This window comes from Triticum aestivum, chromosome 2A (genome assembly GCF_018294505.1).
Source record: "Triticum aestivum cultivar Chinese Spring chromosome 2A, IWGSC CS RefSeq v2.1, whole genome shotgun sequence".
Lineage (NCBI taxonomy): Eukaryota > Viridiplantae > Streptophyta > Magnoliopsida > Poales > Poaceae > Triticum > Triticum aestivum.
Window position 1 is genome coordinate 623,516,412 of NC_057797.1, and position 25,611 is coordinate 623,542,022.

The 25,611-nt window shown below is 46.7% G+C and overlaps 1 protein-coding gene and 1 pseudogene across 1 annotated transcript; both read left to right on the forward strand.

Annotated features, from left to right (window-relative positions):
* The first annotated feature begins 18,573 nt into the window (after positions 1–18,573).
* On the forward strand, positions 18,574–22,249 carry LOC123189852 (probable metal-nicotianamine transporter YSL13; annotated as a pseudogene).
* A 2,014-nt stretch (positions 22,250–24,263) lies between these two features.
* Positions 24,264–25,084, forward strand: LOC123189853 (histone H3.2). Its single transcript, XM_044602358.1, has one exon. It carries the CDS (start codon positions 24,360–24,362, stop codon positions 24,768–24,770), a length of 411 nt encoding a protein of 136 aa, XP_044458293.1. The 5' UTR covers positions 24,264–24,359; the 3' UTR covers positions 24,771–25,084.
* Positions 25,085–25,611: the final 527 nt, after the last annotated feature.

The window sequence follows — 25,611 nt, forward strand, 5'->3', positions numbered from 1 at the left end:
ACAGAAAATATATAATTTGCAACAAGGAATCCATTCATAATTAACAGGGAGAGATATAGCTCCAAAATACATGTTCATTTGTCTTCCAAACCTAAACAGAACAAGATCTTTTTCTTTTTTACTTCAGCAAAAGGAGTAGTTCATTCATGATAAAGAAAAGTTCATTCATGAACTTCCTCACTTGGTCATCTAAACTACAGAGAGAGGAAATCATGCAGGTCATATGGCCAGCGTTCATCAAACAGACCACCTTGAGGTGCATTTTGGCTCACAAGTACCTCCTCTTCAGCCTGCATGAAAAGTGGTGGTTGCTCGCTGCTGGATCCATCAGCTCCAAAAAGCAAGTTGTAGAAGCCTGCAGCAGCAGTCCTTGCTCCTCTGGGAGGATTGGTACCAGTTGTGTCTCCCCTTTGAGCAGTGCCTCCTCTTGCTCACTAGACTGTGTTGCTTGTTGTCCTGCAGTAGCCGCACTCCTTCTCACCCTGCCCCTTGACATGGCTGTTGTCACCCTACAGGGATTCTATCTCTAGCATTGGCAATGAAGCTACACTCAGGCAGGGGGACCAAAGTCCGTGGTGTGTGTGTGAGTGTGGCTATGCCGCTAACTTGAATACTAGTACTATTTCAAGTTTGCAGCTGGCAAGGGCTGTGTATCTATATAGGGTTTCGGAACATTGGCAGTGACGCGCCGTGCGGGTTGGATGCTATTAATGCATTGATTTTTCTGCTCTATACCATTCCAGTTATAAGTACTAGTAGTAGTACTAGTATATGTGAAGTTTAGTCTGATGTTGTTTTTGTTTGTGTATTAGCGATGTGAATATTCGTTCAGTTGGCGCCGGCTAAACGTTACGCTGTTCAAGTGGCCATTGTTTAGCCGTGCGTAGCTCGTGCGTTCTCATTGATGGGAGAGCTTGTCCGCCTAAACTAATCGAGCGTCGTGATGCAGCTTACTACAGCGACGTTGTCATCATGAACTGGAAATCTCTGTCCGAGCTTACTACAGCGCTCTTGTCATGATGAAAACGCAGGTAGCTTTCAGGGAGTAGTGTGCGGCCAGCGTATCTGGGTGGTAGCATGTGAACCGGGAATGCGCAGCTGAGACTGATAACCACCGATGCCGGCTAATGCGCTTCCTCTGCAAACCAGCGCAGAATTTGGCATGGTCTTCTCCTGCTTCAGGCAAAGTCAAACTGAAGTTCCAACGCTCATCCGATTGCAGGCAGCTGTATGACAATAGCGTAGTCGCTTGCTACGGCACAGAAACAGGGGCCTCGTGTAGTACATACATGTACATAGATAAATGCATCTTCTCTCTTTTTTTTTGCGATGGAGATAAATGCATCTTCTCTAGATACTAAGATAATCCAACGGTCGGTTCAAGGCCGCTTTCGCTGGCCCGAGCAGAGCAGCATAAACAGGGGCAGAAAACGACGAGTAGGCAGCGCGGCGGGCGCTATCTCCTGCCATGGTTGACCCCCGATCGATCACACGTCCAGCTCCGTTTTTTAATAAAGGGTGAATTTTATTAACTCAAAATAAAACATTAAGAGAATATAAACACAATGAATACACACTCGGCCTCTGTATAGCTAAGGATGAATATAGCCAACACTAACCCCCACACACAAAAAACACCGACAAATGGTAAAGTCATATAAGACCAAATCTATGCCTAAGTGAAAAAAAATAGAAATAAAAACCCTGAAGTGAACAGATCCGTGATCGGCAAACTATAACGATGGCCGTGTCCGCACCAATCATCTCAAGATATCAAGGACGATGAGATTCTTCAACAGCAACGCCTTCAGAAAAGGAGCGATGCTCAAGCATCGCCGTCACCGGCTCCACTTGGATACTACCCATACTAGAAGAACGCCCGTGCGTTGCAATGGGGCCACATTGACTTTAAGAGTTCAATATTAATATTCTCATACATATCAAGTGACATTGGCGAACTTTTTTACCATCAAATCCTCACACGCACACTCTCTCCCTCCCTCTTCCTCACTCTCTCTCCCCTCTCCCTCTCTCTAACACACACACATATCCATCTTATTGGGTACGGGACCATAATCCATCTATTTCACACACACGCGCTAGTGTATAACAATATGAATTATGTGTATTATATTTGCCACCACAACTAAGGGAATTAATTTCATGTAAATCGGCCAGCCAAAGCTCCAAGAATACGCGGAGGAGGTGGCCCGGGTCGGCGTCGGCGCCGTCCGGCGCGGGCCATGGGCCTGCTTCCAAGTGCGTCTGCGCGTCGGCCACCCACACCGGGTCCTTTAAGTGCCGCTTCCACCGCACCAACTCCCAGGGCCACGACCACGCCCAAGGCCAGGGAAGCCACCCTTCTTCGCCCCCTTCACTGGTCGCGGCCAATGCGGTGCCGCGGCACCCGGCCTCACCGTCCTCATCCTTCGGCACCGTCGCGACCCGGTGACGCAGCCCAAGCATCGGCCTTGAGAATCAAGAACGCTCGACAACGAAGAGGGAAGGGAAAAATCATATACATGTCATAAGAAAGGGAGTTTATTTACTGCTTCCCCGACGTATTGTTTCCTTTGTTTGAAGATTGATTACCATCCATGAGTTAAGGTAAGGTTAATGTGATTGAGCGATTTTTCTGAAAAACAATTTTTTTTAATTAATGTGATTGAGTGATTTAAGGTAAAGTTAATTAATTTATATTTGATCTTTAAAGATTGTTCATGATTGATTCTACATTACTAAATAACTTGCGCCAGTATGGAAAGTTCTTATCTGTTCAGATTTCTTTCGTTGTGTGAGATGGCGACGCAAAAATAAACCGATAAAGTGAGGGAAGGGGATGAAAAAAAAAATCTACGAACAAAACCAGCAAAGGTGGAAGGAGGTACCAAAAAAATCATGAAAGGTGGGACAAAAAAACATAGAAACGAGACTACCAACTACTTCATTAGAAATAAAAAATCTACGTGTTAACTTAGATTGTAGTAGTGTTCTTTTTTGCTCTTTCCATGTCCATGTGTGAACTGCGCAGCACGCGGGCAGCATGTGAAAGCAGCAGATATGGAAACTCAGGCACGGCTATATTGATAGCGAGTGATCCTCTAATAATCGATGCGTATAAATGTATCTCTTGTGGCTGCACGCCAAGATTCCTCCGAGTCCCACGACTTTGACCAGCTGACACGATCGGGATCTTCCTAACGGATTAGCCTGCCCTGACGAGATGGATCTCCGCCAAGATATCTGTTTCTGCATCTATATTTATACTATTATTAAACAATCAAACAAGAACTTTTTTAAGCACATCTCACAAAGCGTACATAGATCTAATACCACCACACGGTTAGGCCCACTAAAATCAATCTAACGGTTACCCTTAACCTAAACCATTTTCTATGTACATTTAGCAATTTACATTAAGTGATCATACTCCACCGTGGAGGAAAATATGAAACTCCACGCCTGTGCAATTAGGAAACTAATAATCACGTGTGCATCTTATTCTAGGAAACTAAATCAGAATGCATTCATCCTATTAGGAAACTAATCTTAGACAAATTCATCCTATTAAAACTTATCTCGGACGCATCCATCCTATTAGGAAGCTAATCGCGAGCCGCCTGCCGCCATCATGCATGCTAGCCACGATGGGGGAAGCACGAGGAGCTTCGTCTTCCTCCGGGAACACACATGCTATCGCCGCCATCGTCTTCTGCCTGGAGGCCAGGCGCTCTTCTGCCGCTACTGCGACGCCTCCATCCACGTCCAGGGCACGCTCTCCGGCAACCATCGGCATCCGCGTTGACTCCAGCTCCGTTCACAGCACCCACGCCGATAAAGTGTATGTTCAGTGGGTGCACGTGCATTACATATTGAATAAGAATCATGGGGCTTCAAGCAATCTAGAATTATAGATTTGGGATTATCTTAGGTTGCCGATTGTTGTACTGAAAATGTGTAATTATATATGGCACGTACATAAGAATGCAATAATCTTGTCTTACAAAGTAGGATCAAGAGGGATACTGAAGAAGTCAAGATGCATAGTCTATTTCCCATGATTACTTCTCATGTTCATGTCGGCTTCTTTGGGCTTTACTTCGTACCACCATATGCATTAAACTGGACCGTATCAAGAGGTAATGCCATCCCCTTGATTAGAATTGCCTTATTTGTGCTATTTGATCAGTGTGTGTTTTACGTATGACGTTGTTTTACCTGGAATTAAGGTGGGTTGCACCTGCCTAGGCACTATCTCCAGGGATAGGTTGGAAATCAGAATATATGATTCATTCTTAGAGAAAACTTTACACGCGTCACTTTAATATAATTGCATAGCAATCTAGTAAATTATGTAAGATTCAGTAGGAGGCAAGATATCGAAGATGTACTACTATTTCAGTTACATGATTCTATACATCTAAAATGGGTCACATGACTCCGTAACTGTTGTTAAAGAATATCTCTCGCTGTTCTGTAAAGGTATGCAATCTCTACTGCGTTCCAATAAAGAGAATTTTACCATACAGAAGGATCCAATGAAGAAACTAATCCGGCTGAGTTCCAATAAATAGATCCTTCAAAAGATCTGTCCTAATACAGCTGCCGTATATTGGTACAGAGAAATCATATAAAGTGTACTCAGTCGGATTTTTTTTGTTTCATGACAGAGAAACCAAATACCTTTCGCTATTTTGGCACATATATTTATTCTTATATACTTGTGCAGTTTCGAATGATCCAACATATTTGCAGTCATCAAACTTGAAGACATATTGTTTAAGGCCTTATTTGCACCGCCTCTCTTTCTTTGTATGCGCGTCTCTTTCCTCCAATAATAATAATAAACAACTTTTTCCGGATCAGGTATTACACTGTTACAAATGTATACTGAAGCTACTCCTTACGACAAGGAAAAAGAGGATGAATGCTTTCTATCTTGATTTTTTTCAAAACTATGACGCATTTCATAGCAAATTCGAAAAGTATAGCAAAGAGTGGAGAAAAATCAAAACTAGCACCCTGTCGGCCATGCGTGGGCCGAAAAGGGTGTTTTCGGCCTCCCTTTGGCTGAAATGGACTTTTCGGCCTTGCCTCGGCCAAAAAGGTGCGTACCTGGGCCGAAAACACCTTTTTGGTCAGGAGTAGGCGGAAAGTTCCTTGGGCCCACCTTTTCACGTTAATGGTTGACCGAAGTAGCATGGCTCCACTCTTCGGCTTACGTTAGGCTGAAGCGATTTTTTTAAAAAAATTGGGTATATAAATACTATGCAACCATTGCCCATCTTAGACATTGAAAAAATATATTTTCGCGCAACCTTTTCCCCTCAATATTTTCCCGCCAACTCTTTCCGCCACCCGTTTCCCGCCAACCCCTTCCCGTCATATGTTCCTGCCACCTGTTTACCGCCAACCCTTTCTCGCCATATGCTTCCGCCAACCCTTTCCCGCCATACCACAGTATACCATTAAATAAATTCTTCATATTTAAAAAAAATCATGTTTCTCAAAATCTTTTCACTTTTTTAAATGTCTTCACAATTCAGAAAAACATTAACCATATATCACAAAAAAATTCAATGTGTCTTCGGAAAATTTTCAGCTTATACTACAAAAATGCTCAGTGTATATTTATAAATTGTTCATCACTTAAAAAATCAATAAATGTTTGGAATAAAATTTTGTTCATGTGTTCAATAAATTTTCACGTTTTAAAAGTTTGTTCGTATTTCGGAAATTTCTATTTTAAATAATTATTTAAATTGCTAAAGTAAAATTGTTCACCTTTTTTGAAAATGTTGACTTTTTATAAAGAAAGGGATCAGTTGTTGTACATTAGCCAGATGCTATCCTATTTGGCTAGTAACACATATACCCAGCGTCAGGTTAGGTTTTTGACTCCATCACTTGCGCTTTTATTTCATTTTTTTAATATGAAGAATTTATTTAATGGTATACTGTGGTATGGCGGGAAAGGGTTGGCGGAAACATATGGCGGGAAACGGGTGGCAGGAACATATGGCGGGAAGTGGTTGGCGGGAAACGGATGGCGAAAAAGAGTTGACGGAAAAATATTGAGGGGAAAGGGTTACGCAAAAATATATATTTCAGTGTCTAAGATGGACAATGGTTGCACAATATTTATATACCAAAATAAAAAAATCACTTCAGTCTAACGTAAGCCGAAGAGTGGAGCCATGCAACTTCGGTCAACCATTAACGTGAAAAAGTGGGCCCAAGGGACTTTTCGGCCTACTCCTGACAAAAAGGACTTTTCGGCCAACTCCTCACCAAAAAGAACTTTTCGGCCTACTCCTGACCAAAAAGGTCTTTTCGGCCCAGGTACGCACCTTTTCGGCCAAGGCAAGACCGAAAAGTCCATTTCGTCCAAAGGGAGGCCGAAAACACCCTTTTCGGCCCACGCGTGGCCGACGGGGTGCTACTTTTGATTTTTCTCCACTCTTTGCTATAGTTTCCGAATTTGCTATAAAATACGTCATAGTTTTGAAAAAAAATCTTCTATCTTCACCAGTTTTGTAGCATGTTCCAAATTGTTGGCTCTTTCTTATTTGAGGATTCATCATTTTTTTTGTAATTTAGAAGCTGACCTGAAAGCTTGATAAGGTTAAGATTGACAAATACTCTAGAATACTTTTCCTATTCATAACTCATTTCAGTTTCTATACGTACAAAGCGTCTTACATCATTGTAAGTTAGTATGGCTGCCAACGCATAAACACATACAAAACCGGATAAATATTTTCTATCATGATAATTATTGGATTTCTTTAACCCTTTTACATTTCAATTAGTTCTTGTAAATCATCTTTATTTCATATAGAAGTCGTTGTAGTCACATATCATCTTCTATTTCCTATTATCCATAGTAGGTAGCTATATAATTTTGGCAGTCCACACAACCAAAAAATATATATAATTTGATCCAAATTAGTACAAATATATATTTTGCTATGCAGATTAGTACAATAAAATAAGATTCGAGAATTAAGCATCTTGAACAAAATAATTGCATCGTAAGGCAGTTTATACTTTTTTTTCCTGACTACACTCGAAGAGAAGACTATACTACATGCCTATATTGCCGCATTAATAAATAATTGATTTTATTTAAATGAGAATATTTTCCTGCTATTACTCTATGCAGCAACATAACCACTATTGTGTCTCGCTTTTGAAAATACAATTTGAGCGACATCAAACATTGTGTATCCATTTGATTTATATTTTTAAAAACGTTTATTTTTTTATATTATGTGAATTCACCCGTTTTACGTTTGAGACGTACGTTGCACGTGCATGCTTACTAGTGTTAGAAGGGATAGAGAGGTTTGGTGGAATTGTCAATTGTATTGCTTGAGTAGGGCCGGGCTAGTAAATTCCGGGGCCCTGTGCGAACTCAAAAATGGGGCCCTGTTTTACCAAAATGAACTAATGAGCTATTATAACGGAGGGAGTATATGATATAGTGTCTTACATAATAATTAGATATGTAAAAAAGCATACCTATTTGACTCCCGTTTGCATAATACTACACTGTGTTGTTTAACCAAGCAGGCAAGAACCGATCTCTAACGATCCCTGTCAAAAGTTAATTAGGATTTATGGAATTAGAAATTAGGAGTAGGAGCCGAAAATAATTATAAAGGACTTGTTTGAGGCGGGCTACCTGTTTTGAAGGTGTGAAGCACCTGGAGTCGGTCGTCGGTCGATCTGCCGAGGCGAGATTGATCCGACGAGGCGACGAGTCTAGAACTTAGGAGAGGAAGGCAACAACTGCAGAGGCATGAATTGCTTGCGGCTTGCCGATCTATACGATGAGGGCTGAAGGCATGAGGCAATACGATGAAGGCTGAGGGCATGAGGGGCGAAGCCGCGAAGGAGACGATCTCGTTTCCTGTAACGACGCCGCCGCACCTGCTATTACGGTTTTGCGATTGATCTAGTCCACGATTTCTTTTTTATTCTTTGAGACCGACGATCCCGTTTCCTTCTCAATCGAGGCATCAAGCAGCATTTATTTAAGGAACATTCATCGAGCAGATGAGCAGCAGCGTCCAGCACCGCCCAGGGCCTGTTATGACAGTTTCCTTTTAAATACTAGGCCTATATACACATTTTGGGGCCCCAAAAAATTAGGGGCCCTGTGCGGGCTGCACACCTTTTACAACTATAGGCACGGCCCTGTGCTTGAGCCTCGTGGGCATATATATAGGAGTACAATTATCTACTTGGAGTATAAGACAAGTCAAAACAAATCCTAGTCTATCTCATCTTTCCTAATAAACATTAGACTCAACATCCCCCCGCAGTCACAACGGTAGCGAGGCAAACGATGAGACTGGAGAAGAATCCTACGGCAAGCTGACGGACACCCCCCACAGTCGTAACGGTCGATGCATCGCGGAGTCGTGGCTGGACTGAAAATCGATGAGGTTGCTCAAGCAGGCGGTAGCCCTTTGTGCCGTTTATCGATGTAGCCGAGAGCGTGGGTGGTGGAGCCATGGTAGAGGTAGTCGTGCGAAGAATGCTGTGGTCGATGTTGAGTCGGGTGGCCGGTGTTGAGGAAGTCGCCGCGGGAGCAAGGGGCGCCGAGTTAGCATGGGCGCAGTGGTGTCGAAGTAGTTGTGCGCCAGTAAGGAGATGTTGTTGACGACGCGTCGCGGCAGGTTTGCCAAACCCGGGGACACATCGTAGACGAAGGCATGGACCGGTATTGCCAGCACCGGGCATGCGTAGACGGACGAAGACGAGGTTGATGAAGCGCCGCACCAGGTTTGCCAGGCCCGGGGACACATTGTGTACGAAGGCACGCATCGGTGTTGCCAGCACCGGGCATGCGCAGACTGGGACCTGCACGAGCTGTACGCCATGTCGAGAAGTCGGCGAGGCCAGCAGAGAAGGACTCGACGACGGTTATGGCGCCAATCGGAGTGAGGCCAATGTCGCCCGCGGTTGTCGGAGTAGATGAAGCGGTCAGGGTAGATGACGGCGACCCTGGCGATGGGCTGGTGCTGGACGAAGACGAAGGAGGTGGACGGACGGCTACGGCGGCTACGGGGGTAGCGGCGGCGGCCTGACGGCGGCGACGGCTAGGTTAGAAGCGCGGCGACGATGCTCGAAGTAGGCGAAGAACCCTGACAGCACGACGAAAACCGGCGCAGACGGTGGCGTTCCCACGCCAAGGGAGACAGCGTGGCGCATACCACGGGAGGTCGATGTGCGGTGACGACGGAGTGGACCACGCGCCGCGGCGCTACGGCTCGAAGGGGCAACGCAGCGGCGGCAAGCAGGTCGGGGCGACGGCGGGAAGACCTCGGGGCGACGACAGGGACCGCGGGCCGCGACAATGCGGCCCGAAGGGCGACGCAACGACGGGTCGTGAGTCGGTGCAACCGCGGGGACGGCCTCGGGGCGGCGGCTGAGACCGTGCATCGTGGCACTACGGCCCGTAGGGGCGACGCGCTAGTCGTTGTAGCCGCGAGGAGAACCACGGGGCGGTGGCGCTGCGGCCCGACAGGGCAACGCAGCGGCAGCCCGTTGCTCGATCGGTGGAGGGGCGCGCTGAACTCGGGACAGTCTTCACGAGGTATGCAGAGGCGTGCTCAACCGACGGGCCAGGTCGGTCGCACGGCATAGATAAGGCGAATCGCGACAGCGGGTGGGTGATCAATCCGATCGCACGCGAGGTCGAGGACGCCGCTCGGTGGAGACGGGGTGGCGGCGGAGTCCGAGATGAAGCCCGGAGGCGGGTGGCGTGGACCGATTCGCGAGCCGACACGCGAGCGGCGGCTATGATTGACCGCCGCATGGCACGAGGCCGCTGGGTGTAGGCGATGCAGGTGTCCCGGTCGGAGTAGGGCGGTGACGGCCGGCGCGCGAACGACGGCCAGAGGGGCCGCCTGTCGCGCGAGGCTGCCGGGTCAGTGAAGCAGCCGGCCGGTCACACAGGTGTCGGAGTAGAGGCGTGGGGTGTCGATGGCAGCGGCGGGCGACGCAAACCGATCAAGTAAAGATCGGAAAACCAAAAAGAAAACAACGATCAAAATGACCGACGAGAGAGCGAAAAACCCGAAGCGAGAGCTCGGGAAAAAGACTCTTTAGGGCAGCCGGCCAACACGGCCGGCGGACGAACCCTAGGTACAGGCGGTGCGGCCCCCTGCGGCGGTCATGGAGGCCGACCGCCCCGGGGACGGCGCGCAAGTGCGGAAGCGGCGGCGGCGGCGGCTAGGGTTTAGAATCGACTTGCGATATATACCAAGTTAGAAGGGATAAAGAGGTTTGGTGGAATTGTCGATTGTATTGCTTAAGCCTCATGAGTATCTCTACTCCTAATGGAGCAGTTGGTAGTCTCGCTTCCAGGTTTTTTTTCGTCCCACCACTTTCGTCCGGTTTTTTTTCGTAGGTTAACCGTCGTAGATTTTTTTCGATACTGGTTTCTTATTCACCGGTTTATTTACCCCTCAGTTCTTTCCTTGCAAATCAGCACTTTCCAAACGTGCACGCAATCACGGATCTAAATTTACTAACTTATCCAAATCAACCGATACCTTCCATTATTGCAAATTTCTTTAGGAAACAAATAATAGATTTTAAGGAAACAAATAAACCGTGCAAAACCAAAAAAAAACGTCTCTCGATCCACCCGATGCGGCCGCCCTATCTCCCTCGTACATACGGGAAATCAATCAATCATTTCCATATGCATCAGACAGAGAGAAAAAGGATGGAAAGTTTCTTTTAAATTTTGGGGTATGATTTTCGCATGCAATCAGGAGTTATGATTTTCCTAAGAAAGAGATAATTGACTCCATGAAATCAATCAATCATTTCCATATGCATCAGACAGAGAGAAAAAGGATGGAAAGTTTCTTTTAAAATTTGGGGTATGATTTTGGCATGCAATCAGGAGTTATGATTTTCCTAAGAAAGAGATAATTGACTTTTGTCCATGAAATCAATCAATCATTTCCATATGCATCAGACAGAGATAAAAAGGATGGAAAGTTTCTTTTAAAATTTGGGGTATGATTTTCGCATGCAATCAGGAGTTATGATTTTCCTAAGAAAGAGATAATTGACTTTTGTACATGAAATCAATCAATCATTTCCATATGCATCAGACAGAGAGAAAAAGGATGGAAAGTTTCTTCTAAAATTTGGGGTATGATTTTCGCATGCAATCAGGAGTTATGATTTTCCTAAGAAAGAGATAATTGACTTTTGTCCATGAAATCAAGCATTGCCATATGCATCAGCCAAAGGAACGGTGAGAAGGAAAAGAAGAAAAATATGCGGTGTTTATTTCTATATTTGGGACATCCGTGCCAGCATTTATCTCTACACCTAATGTTTGAAAAAAAACACAATTTGCCGTAGATCTCATCCCAAGCCGCTACTCCACGTCTCCGGACGAGACGCAGCCGCAGACGCCGACGCTGATCCAGGGAGTCAACGCCGCGACGCCGGCGACCGCCGCCGCCATCGCGGATCACCAGGACGCCACCGCCGCCGGCGCCTCGGATACATCACGGAATACCAGAACGCGGCCGTCGCGGATCACCAGGACGACACCTCCTTCCCCTCACTCCACCTCACGCCGCCCGCCAGATTTCGCCGTGCATTGACAGCCATCGACGACCCACTCCACCCTACCTGCCCCGGCCCCGACGCCGCACGTACCAAGCGCTGGCACCGCTGCATCGATCTAAGGTGCGACGCGTGCCATCACCACTGATCTGTGATTGTGGTTCGAGACGGGTCTGCAGCACCGGCGAGGGGAGGAGCCGCCTGGTTGAGAAGCTCATCCATGACTTTTGTGTCAGCCCGTGGTCTTCCGGCGTGTCAAGCCATCGATCGGCAGTCCCAGGTCCATACTCTCTACCGGTACACATATCTTTTGACTGCATTCTCACCATAGTAGTTCGATTTATCCTGTCGATGAACATCCACACGAGGCTGCAAGGTTGGTTGTGAGTTACGGAAACATGGTCTTTTAAAAAACTCAGTTTAAAAAAAATAGGTCCTCATTCTAATGTCGACGCCGCCGGCACCCTCCTCGCCCCACCGAGCCCATGGCCCAGGTCGGCCTACGCCCTTCCCCCATATACCGCAGCTCCAATTCATGTTCCTCTGTTTGTTCCGCTCGATTCTGCTGGCCGTTCCCATGGTTGACGGAGGCCTGCATGTTTTCTATGCGGTGCACATGCTGAGACAATGCATGGCGTTTGGATCGACCTGATCCGTGCTCCCGTAGCCCGTTCCGTTCGTGTATGTTCGTAGATTCGGGTTGTGAGAACCTGGGCAGATTTGTTTCTGCTGTTCATTTCTGGGTTGTGTGGATTTGTTTCTCCATGCATAACGAATTACTGATAAAAATCTCCCTTTCCTCTGTTAATTGGGTATGCATACGGTGGTTTGATTAATATGGCTTGTGTTCTTAATGCTAATTCAGGTGTACAGAACATTAGGCGAAAAGTATGGGGTGAAGTACTCGGAGGATGAGATCTTGATGAGGACCTCGAGGCCTCGGAGAGCCCCTCCGAACAAGACGCGCACGGGAGCTCTGCCTTGATGGGGAAAACAGCGGAGTTGGTGCAGTGGCGAATGTGGGCGGGGTCGACCGTGGAGGGAGACTTGCTGGTCGGAGCAGCAGGAGCAAGAAGGTTGAGGCGGTTCAGGTTTGTCTCTATCTTCCTCCCCCTCTCTTTCCCCCCTTGTCTCATGGATGAGGTCGCTGGTGCATGCAAGGAGTGGGTCGAACACGAATCGTAGCAAGAGCAAGGAGCTGGACGTGGTTCATGGTTTGCCTTTAGTTCCTCTCTCTCTAGATCTCTAGACGTGGGTCTTTTTGTCCATATACTGAACCATGAAGTTGTAAGTTCATGTTCTTTATATTTGTACAGCTATTTAACTGCATTAGTGAATGTTCTGGGTCTGATACAGCAGCTAAGCTTAGGTGATTCCCCATGTTCTATGTGGATCGCATAGAAAATAGAAATCCTAATTTCTGAAAATAGACTGAATCATGTATATATTTGCAGGGCAAGACAAGAACATTAGTTGGATCCAGAGTATTGAGATTGCAGAGGACTCAACAAAGGATCTGCACTTATTCTATAAATTCAGTACCAGGTTAGTGCCTCTGTTTAGTGATTATGTAGAACTACCTTTTGAACTTGCAGAAACTGAATGCATATAAGAATCGAGGACCTTTACAGTGGATGCATGATGATGATCATCCACCGAGCAGCACATCATCTTGGAAAAGCAGATGCGAATTTCTGCTAGGTTTGCTTCTCCGGTTGTCCCTCCCATCAACTCTCTCAGTTCCCAAACCATTAACCCCGTCCTGGTTGTTCCTATATTTTCTTTTTGTTTTGTTTTTACCAATGCACTTTTCTTGGCATGTTTTAGTGTGTTCCTTCCTACGGCCAGCTCGACCATTTGCTCCGCAGGGAGTTTTTTAGCTCAGAAGGAGCAAATAATTTGAGAATGCATTGGTCTTTTCTGCAATCTGTTGTACAGGGGGATCTTTCATGTTTTTCTGCAGTTCTTTCTTCTCTTTGGCAATTCATTTGGATTGTGTCTCTCTCAAACTTGGGCATATTAGTTGTATGCTTGACTTTTTTTAGTAGCAGGGAGTAACTAAGTAGTTCACAAGCCAAGCATTTGTAAACTTTGATCATTTATTTGTAGAGAGTATATTTCTTTTTTTGTTCACCGTTTAGATATACATTTTTTGCATGTGTAGAGAGTATACATTATTTGTAGAGCTGAATTGACTCTCTTCACAAGATTCACTTTGATACAGCCATTTTCTTAATGACAGTCTTCATGTGAAGGTTTCAAGTACTACATATAGGAGGAGGCACGAGTGGCTGCAATCTTGCTACGAAATGACACTTACGGAGCTTCTTTACCTAACATGGCCAAGAAGTCCGCAAATTCCATAGAGCGTAGAGTATAGCCGGTTGGATACATATCTGCAGAGTGCATGTAGTGTGTGTGTCAGATATACAGTGGGAAAACACCACAATGCAAGTGTCAGATCCTGTTCTTGATGCAATTTTGTGACTTTATTCTGGACTGTTAAGCAATTGGTTGATGTTAAGCTGAAACTCGGATCAGTCTTGTGGCTCTTCTGTACCTATATGCCTAGATTATTTGCTAATGGTATATGAACTATATCTTCCTGTATAGGATGATCAATTGCCAGGAATAGAAAGACTATGGTTTTGATTTTTATCATGTTTTTGTGATTAGCTTCCTGGTAGACTAGACTTCCAGTTATCTGCTAGACTAAATAGTTTCTAGCTATTTTTTAACTATTGATTAGTACACACAGATGAATTATGTTGGTCTCAAAATGCAACACATTTCTTGGATGCCTTGACTGTATGCATACTTGTGTTATATGGATGCGCTCACGATATATGCTAGATGGTGTCTTCCTTTTTATAGCTTGATTAGATGCAACTGTAGACGTTTAATTATAACTAGACATTGTGGCGAGCTCCGCTGCGCCTGGCGAAAGAACTGTAGTTTGTGGGAGACTTCAGGTGGCCTGGTCCTTACAGCCTCGTTGGTGGCCTGATTTTCTGTGTGGCTGGTAGCTTGTCTATTTTTTCATGGGACGGTCAAAATGAGTTGTATGCTGCTAGCTCTGGACGGGAAAATACATGGATGAACCCAAGTACATCTGCACCCACTTCGAAAGACACCTTTTCAAGTTTAAAAAAAACTGAAAATTGTTGCACATGTACAGCTTCACATTCTATGTGTGTGCCAAAAGTTTCGAAGGATTTTTTTCGTGTGCAAAAAAGACAAAAAAACTGGTGTCGCGCACATATTTTTGCAGAGGTGTAGACGATAATTTTTTTTGGAATTATTTATAACATTTAAAAATGCATTTAACATGCATTTCTACGACCGATATATGCATATATACCTAACAGGCGGTGGTGGATCGACACGAATAGGGGCAGGGGGGTTCAGGGCAGAGAGCATGGTGGTTGGCGGGATACTCCTTGGCGGTCCATCGGGAAATATGGCGTGAAGGAGATAGGGTGTCATGGGGAAGATGATATGGGCATCGTGTGGTTTTAAAGGAGTGGGTTCTAGCGAGCAATGTCCCGCTACAGCGGAATACCGAGCAAGAAGAGGAGGGTCCACTAAAAAAGAGAAGGGCCCATCGTGGGATGGGTTTTCTTTTGTGTTGGGCCAGTGTGTTGAATATAACATGGTGGACCACCATGTTCCTCTCACACATATGGTCTGGATTTGGGGTAGGATGGACTGTCCAGATGGTTGAATTTTGAGAAGCCCGCTAGGCCCCCGTTTCATGTCCGAACATGGTCGGGCGTACAAGAGAGAAATGAGCGTCGGACTTGGAGACGACCCTAATCATTTGTTCAATTCATTTATATATATCATAGCCCGTAGCAACGCACGGGCACTCTGCTAGTATATATAGGAGTACAATCATCTACTTGGAGTACAAGACAAGTCAGAACAAATTCTAGTCTATCTCATCTTTCCTAATAAACATTATACTCAACACTGCAGATAATCCATGGGCGAGTTCAAGCCGGTTTCGCTGGTCCGAGCAGCTAGCATAAACAGGAGCAGAATGCGCAGGCCATGCTTGACTTGGAAGATCAAATGCTCGCCTCCTCGAGTATTTTTCGGCTCTCTTTTCATGTGAACTGCGGAGCAACGAGCTAGCGCATGCGCATGTGTATGCGGCCAGCGTGCGAAAGCACGTAAGCTACGCAGCTCACTGATAGCGAGTGGTCGCTTGATGACTTATGCGTATTAACTAGTGCTACTGGTACGTAATCTCTTGAAAGATTCCTTTGATTCTAGTGGCGAGAAGGCTTAGACCACGTCTGATACGAATACGATCGGGGATCTCTTAACGGATTAGCCCTTACGGTATCTCGGGAGCAGACAGAAGGTGCGGATATAAAATTTGGCGGGCTGGTTGCCGGAAACGGGACGGCTCGGCCGGCCGGCCGGCTGGAGCCGCGTCAACACCATCTCTAGCAATTTCCTCGTAATTTAACTCCTTATATATATAAACTTACCTCCCGAGTGATTTTTAGGTGTTGAGAGGCTTGCACCTAGTCCACGGCCTAAACTTACCTTCCCAAACCTTTTTCTGAAATCTTAAGGACGATTTACATTATTTTTTTGCGGGTGTAAGGACGATTTACATGATGAGAGATGCGATCTCGTCCCAAATAAACAAGGGTTTTTGGCAGCATAATGTAGGCAGCTTGAATGTCGTCTCAAACATTACCACTAGGGCTTCGCCACCCGATCTCTTAAAAACTATCAGAGGAGTAAAATTCGGTTTTGAGGGGTTAAATTAGACCTAGCCGAGCCCTTATCTGCTTTAGAGGAGGAATTTTTTTTACACAAGTGGTGCCGCTTCTCCGACCCCCCCCCCCCCCCCCCCCTCTCTCTCTCTCGCAGCTCACTCTCTCTCTCTCTCTCGCAGCTCACTCGCACCGTGGCGACGCCCAAATCCTCCCTCCCTCCTGCCCGCACCACAGCCACCCCACACCTCCTCCACGCTTCCAATCAGTCGATGCCACCCCAAAATGGCCGGATCTAGCCGCCGGAGGACGCCGCCACCGATATGAAGCGTGGATCCACGCCATGGCGCGCAGCCGACCCAAGGTCACGGCGGTGCCCCCCACCCCACCCCGCTCCTTCACCGACCTGCCGCCGTCTAAGAAGAAGAAGTACACAACATGTGGTAGTGTCCATGGGGGACATAGGTGTCTGAAATAAAGTACACAGACACCGGCGTCCGGTACTAGCTAGGCTCCTTTCAGTCGGCGGAGCTGGCGGCTAGGGTGTATGACAAGAAGGCGGTGGCCGTCTACGACAGCCGGGTGAAGATTAACTTCCCCATCGGCAGCCATGAGGTCCCGGCTGCCGCCGACATCGACCTCCGATTGGTCTCCTGCCGTGAGTTGCGGGAGAACCGGGAGGACTCCGAGCGACCCGAGGTGGCACGTGCCGATGAAGAGTGCATCACTGAGCTCCACCGGATATATCCGGAGCTCGTCGCCGAGGAGCGCCAACGGCTCGATCTATACAAGATGGGCCTCGAGGACAGGTCGTCCAGTGGGGGGAGGGGCAGAGCGAAAGTGATCGAGCTTTTGTGTAACGACTCCGACTTCGGCTTCGGCTCGGGCGGCGTGAAGTTGGGAGAAGATCGTGGCTAAAATAGAGGAGGAAAACGAATAAGTTTGATTGTTTTTATTATTTCGCTCAAATCGACTAGTTTAAATTCATGTTATGCAATGTAGTTTGAACCTAGTTTGTGCTATCCATTGTTATATCTGTGTTATGCAATGTAGTTTGAATCAAATAGGACTATCGATATTTAAATTTGTGTGAACAAGTTTTAGGGAGTAAAAACTAAGAGTTTGGCTAGGAACCACATTTTTAATACTCCTCAAATATACGGAGTTAATATGCATTGCTGGAGCACGGTATACATAGCCGCGGCCAGGCCATGTGAATGGACGGTCAATCCACTTCAATGTGGCGCAGCGGCCGAAGTTACTTTCTGGAGACGCGACTCCGCATTGAAGCGGCAAGAACCAAGAGGCCGCCCCCTAGTTTGGTTACGCGACTCCGCATTGAAGCAGCGAGACCCGAGAGGCCGCCCCCTAGTTTGGTTACGCGACTCCGCATTGAAGCGGCAAGACCCGAGAGGCCGTCCCCTAGTTTGGTTACATCGCGGCTTCAATGCCAGCCGCTACGTGCTATGGGTTGAGATGAATGTGGCACGGGAAGCGACGAGGCCCGAGATGTCGCGTCGGTCAGCCCGCCCTCCCATTCGGCCACATTGCATAGCTTCAATGTCGACCGCTACATGCTCTGGGCCGGCATGAACGCGGCACGAGAAGCAGCGCGTGCATTGGATATAAAGTGCATGAGAGGCGGGAGGGCTTTTTTGGGTGGGCCAGGGTTGTCAGATGCGTTGCGTGGTAGTGGTTCGGACGGCCGCAACCCCCCTGGTTTATTTTCGGTTTATGAAAAAAATGACATCCGAACCACCGAATGGATCGATACAGTGCCTTGTTGAATGACAAAATACGTCCTGACTGCATGGTCCGGACGGTTGCAGATGGTTTGGGCCCTTAACTACTTTAAGATAGAGTATATAATATCGTTTGGGCATGGCCACAATATCTAAAATTTTCCTTTGATAAATTCAACACTAGCAATAAAACTAGTTAATCACTTCAAGATAAAGAGTATAAGTTACGCAATGCCTATCGAGGACTCGAGTCTGGGAGCTTCAAGATTGGTAAATTCACCAAATGTACCTTGCTATATATCGACGAGAAGGTTGCTTACACAGAAAGAATAACCCTAAGCAGACACATCAACAAATAGCAGATGCACTATTATCAAATGTGGAAAAACTGTACACTAGATGCACATGCTTACAAACTACGCCCTCTATTCAAAAATGTACATTTAGGAACAGAGGCACGTAGTACAAGTCAAAACCAGAAGGCGTCGAGCCTACGGTCACGCGGGCCATCGTTGTCCTGGCCTGGCCGGCCGTTCTCGTCATCTCAGTGGAGCTGTGGAAGCACCCCTGCTGCCCTGCATATAAACCAACCGAAGGCTCCGGCCTCCGACGTGCACCTCCGTCCGGCCACCTCGAGCTACAAAGGCAGCGTCTGTGGCGCGCCGTTCTCCTGCTCGGTTGCAGCCACATGGCCACCGCCATGCAGCACGCCGCCGGCTCGAACGCGGCCGCGGCTGACGACGTGGAGATGGTGGAGGCGAGCGAGCTCCGGCGGCGAAACAGGCTGCGCGGCGACGGGGGCGCCGTCGCCGCTGCGGAGGAGGAGGACGAGGCGCCGTCCGTGGAGCGCGCGTTCGCGGACCAGCGCGTGCCGTCGTGGCGGGAGCAGCTCACGGTGCGGGCCTTCGTGGCGAGCTTCTTCCTGGCCACCATGTTCAGCGTCATCGTCATGAAGCTCAACCTCACCGTCGGCATCATCCCCTCCCTCAACGTCTCCGCCGGCCTCCTCAGCTTCTTCTTCGTCCGCATCTGGACGGCCGCCATGGAGAAGGTCGGCCTCCTCCGCCAGCCCTTCACGCGCCAGGAGAACACCGTCATCCAGACCTGCGTCGTCGCAGCCTACGGCATCTCCTTCAGCGGTAATTCTTTCGGCAGCACGTCCATCACTTTCGCGATTCTCAAACATTGATTTTTGATACTGACAAGCAACAAAATCGATTTTTCATACTGGCATGCACATACATACTTTTTCTTTTTGAACACATGTTCATTACGAGTACATACTAAGTCACCCTTCAAACAACTTGACAGATTACAAACTTGTTTTTTTTTCTTGCAAAAAGACCAAAGGCCCGATCAAATTACAGACTCTATAACCCATAATATGCAAATTGTAAAGCATGTTAGATATTTCCACATGAATACATGTCGAGCTTGTTGGTTATTTCTACATGAATATGTCAAGCTTGTTAGATATTTCTACAATAGGCACCTTAACTATTTGCGAATTTCTCTTTTGGAACTAACCCTTTTTTTAATGGATTTCTCTGAATTTTTTTTATAAATGATATTAACTAGCAAAGAGAGGATCCCTCCCTATTTCACGATTAACTCACCCACGTCTTTCAGGTGGCTTTGGTAACTACCTACTGGCCATGAGTGACAGAATCGCTTCCCAGGCAGATGAGGCAAATAACCCTCAAAATATCAAGAATCCGCATCTTGGATGGATAATTGGTTTCCTCCTCCTTGTCAGCTTCATTCTTCTGGGGTTTCTTTCAGTGGTTCTACACAGCCACCGATACTTGTGGATTCAACCAATTCCCATCATTAGGGCTGCAAGCTTTCCAGAACAGGTAAAGATTGCAGACCTTGCAAAGGACGTCTCCAGTCAAATTTCTCCAAAGAGTGATGCGTCATTAGCTCATTAACTTAAACTCGTTGCACACCTTAAGCCAATAACTCGGGAAGTGATCGATTTAGGAAGTAAGCTCGTTTATTTGTTCAGTTAAGGCCGAAACTGACTCGGAAGAGAAAAAACCGTCCACGTGGCTGCAGCGTCGGCGTACCTTGCATATTGGGTGAATTATTTACATGGAGTTTTTTTTTCCTAAAGCAGACGAAACTGAACCTGGGCCTTACAGAAAATGAGGGACACCTCTGACCACTAGAATGAACACTGTTTTGTTTATAAAGCAGGTCAATTAATTATTTGTATACGCAACGATATGGTTAATTGTTTTCTACAAAATCAGCCAATTGTTCATAAGGTGATATTATTTATGTCTTCTCGAACCTGCACCCTACGGTAAGTAATATGACTTGCCGACCTAGAACGGCAAATTAATTTGCAAATAACAGTTAGGTTACATAATTTGTATAGAATCACGGCTCGTGTTAGCTAATTGTGTGCACGCTGTTTTGACAATTTGACGTGTTGGAGTCCTTTAGCCTCAGCCTTCTCCAGCACAGGAGAGAACTTAATTAGGCGAGGCGAACTGTCATTACATCATATTTTTACTCTGATTCCTGATTTTGAAGTTTCGTTCAAATCTGCAGAGCACAACTCTTTCAACATCTCCTTAATCGAACTTCTTTTTTGCAAGGTTTTACTTTGACTTCTCTCCGACCTATGTCGGAGTTGGAATGATTTGCCCACATATTGTCAACGTATCTGTTCTCCTTGGAGGCATCCTGTCTTGGGGAATAATGTGGCCTCTCATAGCCAAGAAAAGGGGTATTTGGTTCGCTGCCAATCTTGCTGATACTAGTCTTCACGGAATGCAAGGTTACCGGGTAAGAAAACGCTCTTTCTTGAAGCCTGAGCTATCCTTTCTTCTACTAAATTCCAATTGATATTACAGGTGTTCATAGCCATTGCCTTGATTCTCGGTGATGGCCTCTACAACTTTCTCAAGATGCTCATTCTCACAGCCTGGTCATTAAGATCTCAACACAAGAAGAGTAGCGCTAGTACACTTCCAATCTCTGATGATGAACCAAGTAATGGTACTGCAACTATATCATACGATGAGGAGCGACGCAATGAACTCTTTCTAAAGGATCAAATCCCCTGGTACATTGCATATGGAGGCTATGCTGCTGTTGCCGCCGTATCTATTGGCACTGTCCCACAGATATTCCCTCAGCTGAAGTGGTACCAAATATTGGTAGCCTATATCGTAGCACCGATACTTGCCTTCTGCAATGCCTATGGAACTGGCCTCACTGATTGGTCTCTCGTTACAACTTATGGAAAGCTCGCAATCTTCGCTTTCGGTGCATGGACAGGTGCTTCACATGGAGGTGTTCTTGCAGGTCTGGCTGCCTGTGGTGTGATGATGAGCATTGTTTCTACTGCTGCTGATCTGATGCAGGACTTCAAAACAGGATACCTGACACTGGCCTCACCAAGGTCAATGTTCATCAGCCAAGTCATAGGCACTGCAATGGGTTGCGTCATTGCTCCCTGTGTTTTCTGGCTTTTTTACAAGGCCTTTGATAATATTGGGATCAGTGGAAGTGAGTACCCTGCACCAAATGCTGCCATCTTCCGCAGCATGGCAATACTAGGTGTCGATGGCTTCTCATCGCTACCAAAGAACTGCCTTACTCTCTGCTACATATTCTTTGTTGGAGCAATCGTTGTCAACTTGATAAGAGATCTTGTTCCCAAGAAGGTATCAAACTTCATACCAATCCCAATGGCGATGGCAATCCCATTCTACATAGGATCGTATTTCGCCATTGACATGTTCATCGGGACAGTGATCCTTTTTGTCTGGCAAAAGCTGGACAGAGCCAAGTCGGAAACATTTGCACCGGCAGTTGCTTCCGGCTTGATTTGCGGCGATGGATTGTGGGTTCTGCCTCAGTCGGTGCTTGCTCTTGCCAAGGTGAAACCTCCTATCTGCATGAAGTTTCTGTCAAGAGGGGTGAACGACAAGGTGGATGCTTTCATCACAACATTATCGTAGAATCTTCAGGGAAAAGGAGAAGTAACAGTTATGAATCAAAGATTCAGATTGATGCCAACTCCTGCCACAGTGGAATTTACATTTGTCCTGTTATTAAGAACATACATATGGGCACAATAAGCCGGTGTAGTCGATATAAGTAGATATGAAACTATGTACAAAGCAATGAATTTACTCGTTTGCAAATTAATTTGCTCCCCTGTGTGTGTATATAAATAGTGTGGCAGGAGTTGCAGCAATGTACATTTATCTATAAATTCGCTTGCAATGCTGCATATAAGAACAGAAGTGTCAGGCTAACACTGTAGTTTCTAAATTCATCACCAAAAATTTACTGAAAACATTGCCAGTAGTATTAAACATACTCGTTTTTTGCAATTATAAATATGAATATTCTTCTTTTGCAATTAGTACGAAAATATACTCAGACGTTGCGTACCTCAGGAACAGGAGTTCGTTCCATTGCAGCTCGGATCAGATAGCGCGCCTAGCGGGCCGCTCGCGACCCACGAGGCCACGGCCTCTCCCTCTGCCGCGAACCCCTCTCCTGGAGCCCCACGACGGAGCCCAGCGGCACGACGCTGCGGCGCGGTTGCCCTGGACGGGAAGCTGCGCCTCCCTCCCGCACCACTCCTGTATTCCGGGCAGAGCGGCGCTGCTTGCTGGCCGGCGGCGCGCGGCGGGTAGTCGGCGATGTCAGGCAGGGTCCTGCTGATCTGACGAAGTGACAAGCTAGACATCCGAGGAGCTATCGGCAAAAAAAAAAGTCGTTTGTAAAATCCGAAAAAGTGCACCACCAAATGTTGCACGAATCTTGCGCACCCAAGCATCTTGCATGCCAATTTTTATTCACATTTTTTGTATTTTTTTGCTATCTTTTTTGAATTTACTGTTCTTCAAGAGCGGATGAGTCTAGGCTCACATGGCAATTACCGTGTTAAGAACTACACAAATTCGACACAACCAACGCCCTTGACTAAGATAGAATGAGGCGAAATACGGAACAGAAAAACATCACAAGCTATATGGGACCAAGAATGAGAGAGACGTGCCTTTCAAAAGAAAAATGAGAAACATGCCAATACATGCGTAGCTTTTTTTTTTGAAAGGATCGGATTTACTATAAAGTTTATCGAAAGTACAAAGCATCTAAACACATAATAAAAATCACATCAAAATTTTAAGACCACCGGACGATCACTATTGCAGCTAGAACGAGTCGTCGACGCGCCGCTATCGTTGCTCCTATACCGAAGACAGCTTGACCTTGTCAATAATAGCCGACAAGTCTTAATGCATGTGCCCTTATGAACTAATGCCCCTTGAACCGCAATTGTCACCGTTGAACCCTTGCACATATCTAAAGCACCTTATGCCAAATTTTGCCACATGACGAGAAAGCCTAACCTTACCGCTCTAAGAAGGTGGCAGGAATCTACGCCGAAGCTCCGTCGACTATAACCAGATGGACGAACTCGAGAAGGATTAGAGCCCGAAAGACAAACTCAAAGAAGAAAGCATCGCCATCCGCTTGAACGCCGCACCAGTGAGGACTAAAAAAACTCTATTGTAAACTACTAATTAGTGCGGAGGCATCGGGGTTCCCTCCCTGCCACCAGCCGCCGGAGCGGCCGGCAGAGGGGAGGCGAATCAATGGGCTCGCCAGTGAAAGCAGGAGCAGGGAGTTTTCCTTAGCCGTCTAGGGTGGTTAGGGGAGAAAGACGAGATTTTTTTCTTTTTCTCATAGTGACAAAATTTGAAACACTGTTGTATAGAGTTGGCTGTAAACCGAACATAAGAGTAAGGTTAATATTAAATTTCATTTCATTTTTCAAAATAATTATATAAAGCTATCTTCAAGCTAGAGTTTTAATATAGTAAGTCTTTTTATGAATCTTCATAAGTGAAATATGAGCATATCTTTGATTTCTTTTAAAATATGAATAATTTAGACGAGTATAGATTCTCCCGGCAATTTGACCCACTCAACAGGCGAGAAGTGCTACCACGGATCATGATCCGTGGCCAGCCCCACACAAACACATCTCCACCGTCTCCCATTCCCCACGCCCGATCCAACGGCTCAGCCGCGACGCGCTCCTCGATCCCTTCATGGCGCCATTATCCGTCCAAAGCCCGAAATTTTCGCTCCCATTTTTCAACCCGCGCGCCAACCTCCAAATTCCCATCCCTACTTAGCCATCTACCTGCACCGCAGATCATCAGAACCCACACCGCCGTCCCAATCTCCCACCAAGAAACCACCGCACTCCCGCCCAGGCCGCCGACCTCCAGCTCCGATGGCCCGCACGAAGCAGACGGCGCGCAAGTCCACCGGCGGCAAGGCGCCGCGAAAGCAGCTGGCGACCAAGGCGGCGCGCAAGTCCGCCCCGGCCACCGGCGGCGTGAAGAAGCCGCACCGTTTCCGCCCTGGAACCGTCGCGCTGCGCGAGATCCGCAAGTACCAGAAGAGCACGGAGCTGCTCATCCGCAAGCTCCCCTTCCAGCGGCTGGTGCGGGAGATCGCGCAGGACTTCAAGACGGACCTGCGCTTCCAGAGCTCCGCCGTGTCCGCGCTGCAGGAGGCCGCCGAGGCGTACCTCGTCGGGCTCTTCGAGGACACCAACCTCTGCGCCATCCACGCCAAGCGCGTCACCATCATGCCCAAGGACATCCAGCTCGCCCGCCGGATCCGAGGGGAGCGCGCCTAGCCTCCGAATGCTTCCTGCCGCCATGGTCCCTTCTTGGTTGATCCTGAGGGGATTTATTTCGTCCACCTGTGCGTCGAGTTGTTTAGGTTCTACTAGTCGATGATATGGTCCTGTGATGTTGATTACCTATTGGGAAATTGCAATGGATGTGAATGTGATATATTTTATCCTCATTTCAGAGATCTGGTGAATTGAATTCTCTGCTTGGATGCTATGTCTGGTGAATGATTCTGTACCATCCTAGGAATGGTTCTGTTTGTGTATCAGAAATTTGCAATCGACAATTACTGTGGAGATTGCAGAATTTTGTACATGTTTGTGTGTTGTTTAATTCTTTTGAGCACCGGCTATTTTGTCTAACAGTCTGTTAACTGACAGAATGCATAACTTAGTGTTAACTGACAGAATGCATAATTTAGTGTTAACTGACAGAATGCATAATTTGATGTCAGATTAAACTTTAGATATGATCCCTATGAGGCTACTTCTGCCAAAGTTTTGATTGATCGGAAGGTGGATGTGAGTACGAGCCACTCATCACCGCAGTTGCTATGATATTGTTTGTAGTTATTGTGGCATAGATCCCATCCTTGCTCACGTAGTTCTGCGGGTCTCGGAGGACCGTCACAATTGCAAAGTTGCTGTTTACAATCTTGCTGGTGCCACACTGCACATATGGCCATATGGGTAAAAAAGTTTTGGCTCCGTTACCGTATCCACATCAAGCCTTGGTCCCATACTTCAGCCCTGAAATCACCACCTGACCAGTTTCAGTAGTAATTGACACTTGTAATTTCAGATAGGGTTATGAACCAAGCCAATTGATCTACTCACTCGATGG

Bases quoted from the DNA above. Each gene is read 5' to 3' on its own strand.
- LOC123189853 (XM_044602358.1), top strand. From the start codon at position 24,360: ATGGCCCGCACGAAGCAGACGGCGCGCAAGTCCACCGGCGGCAAGGCG.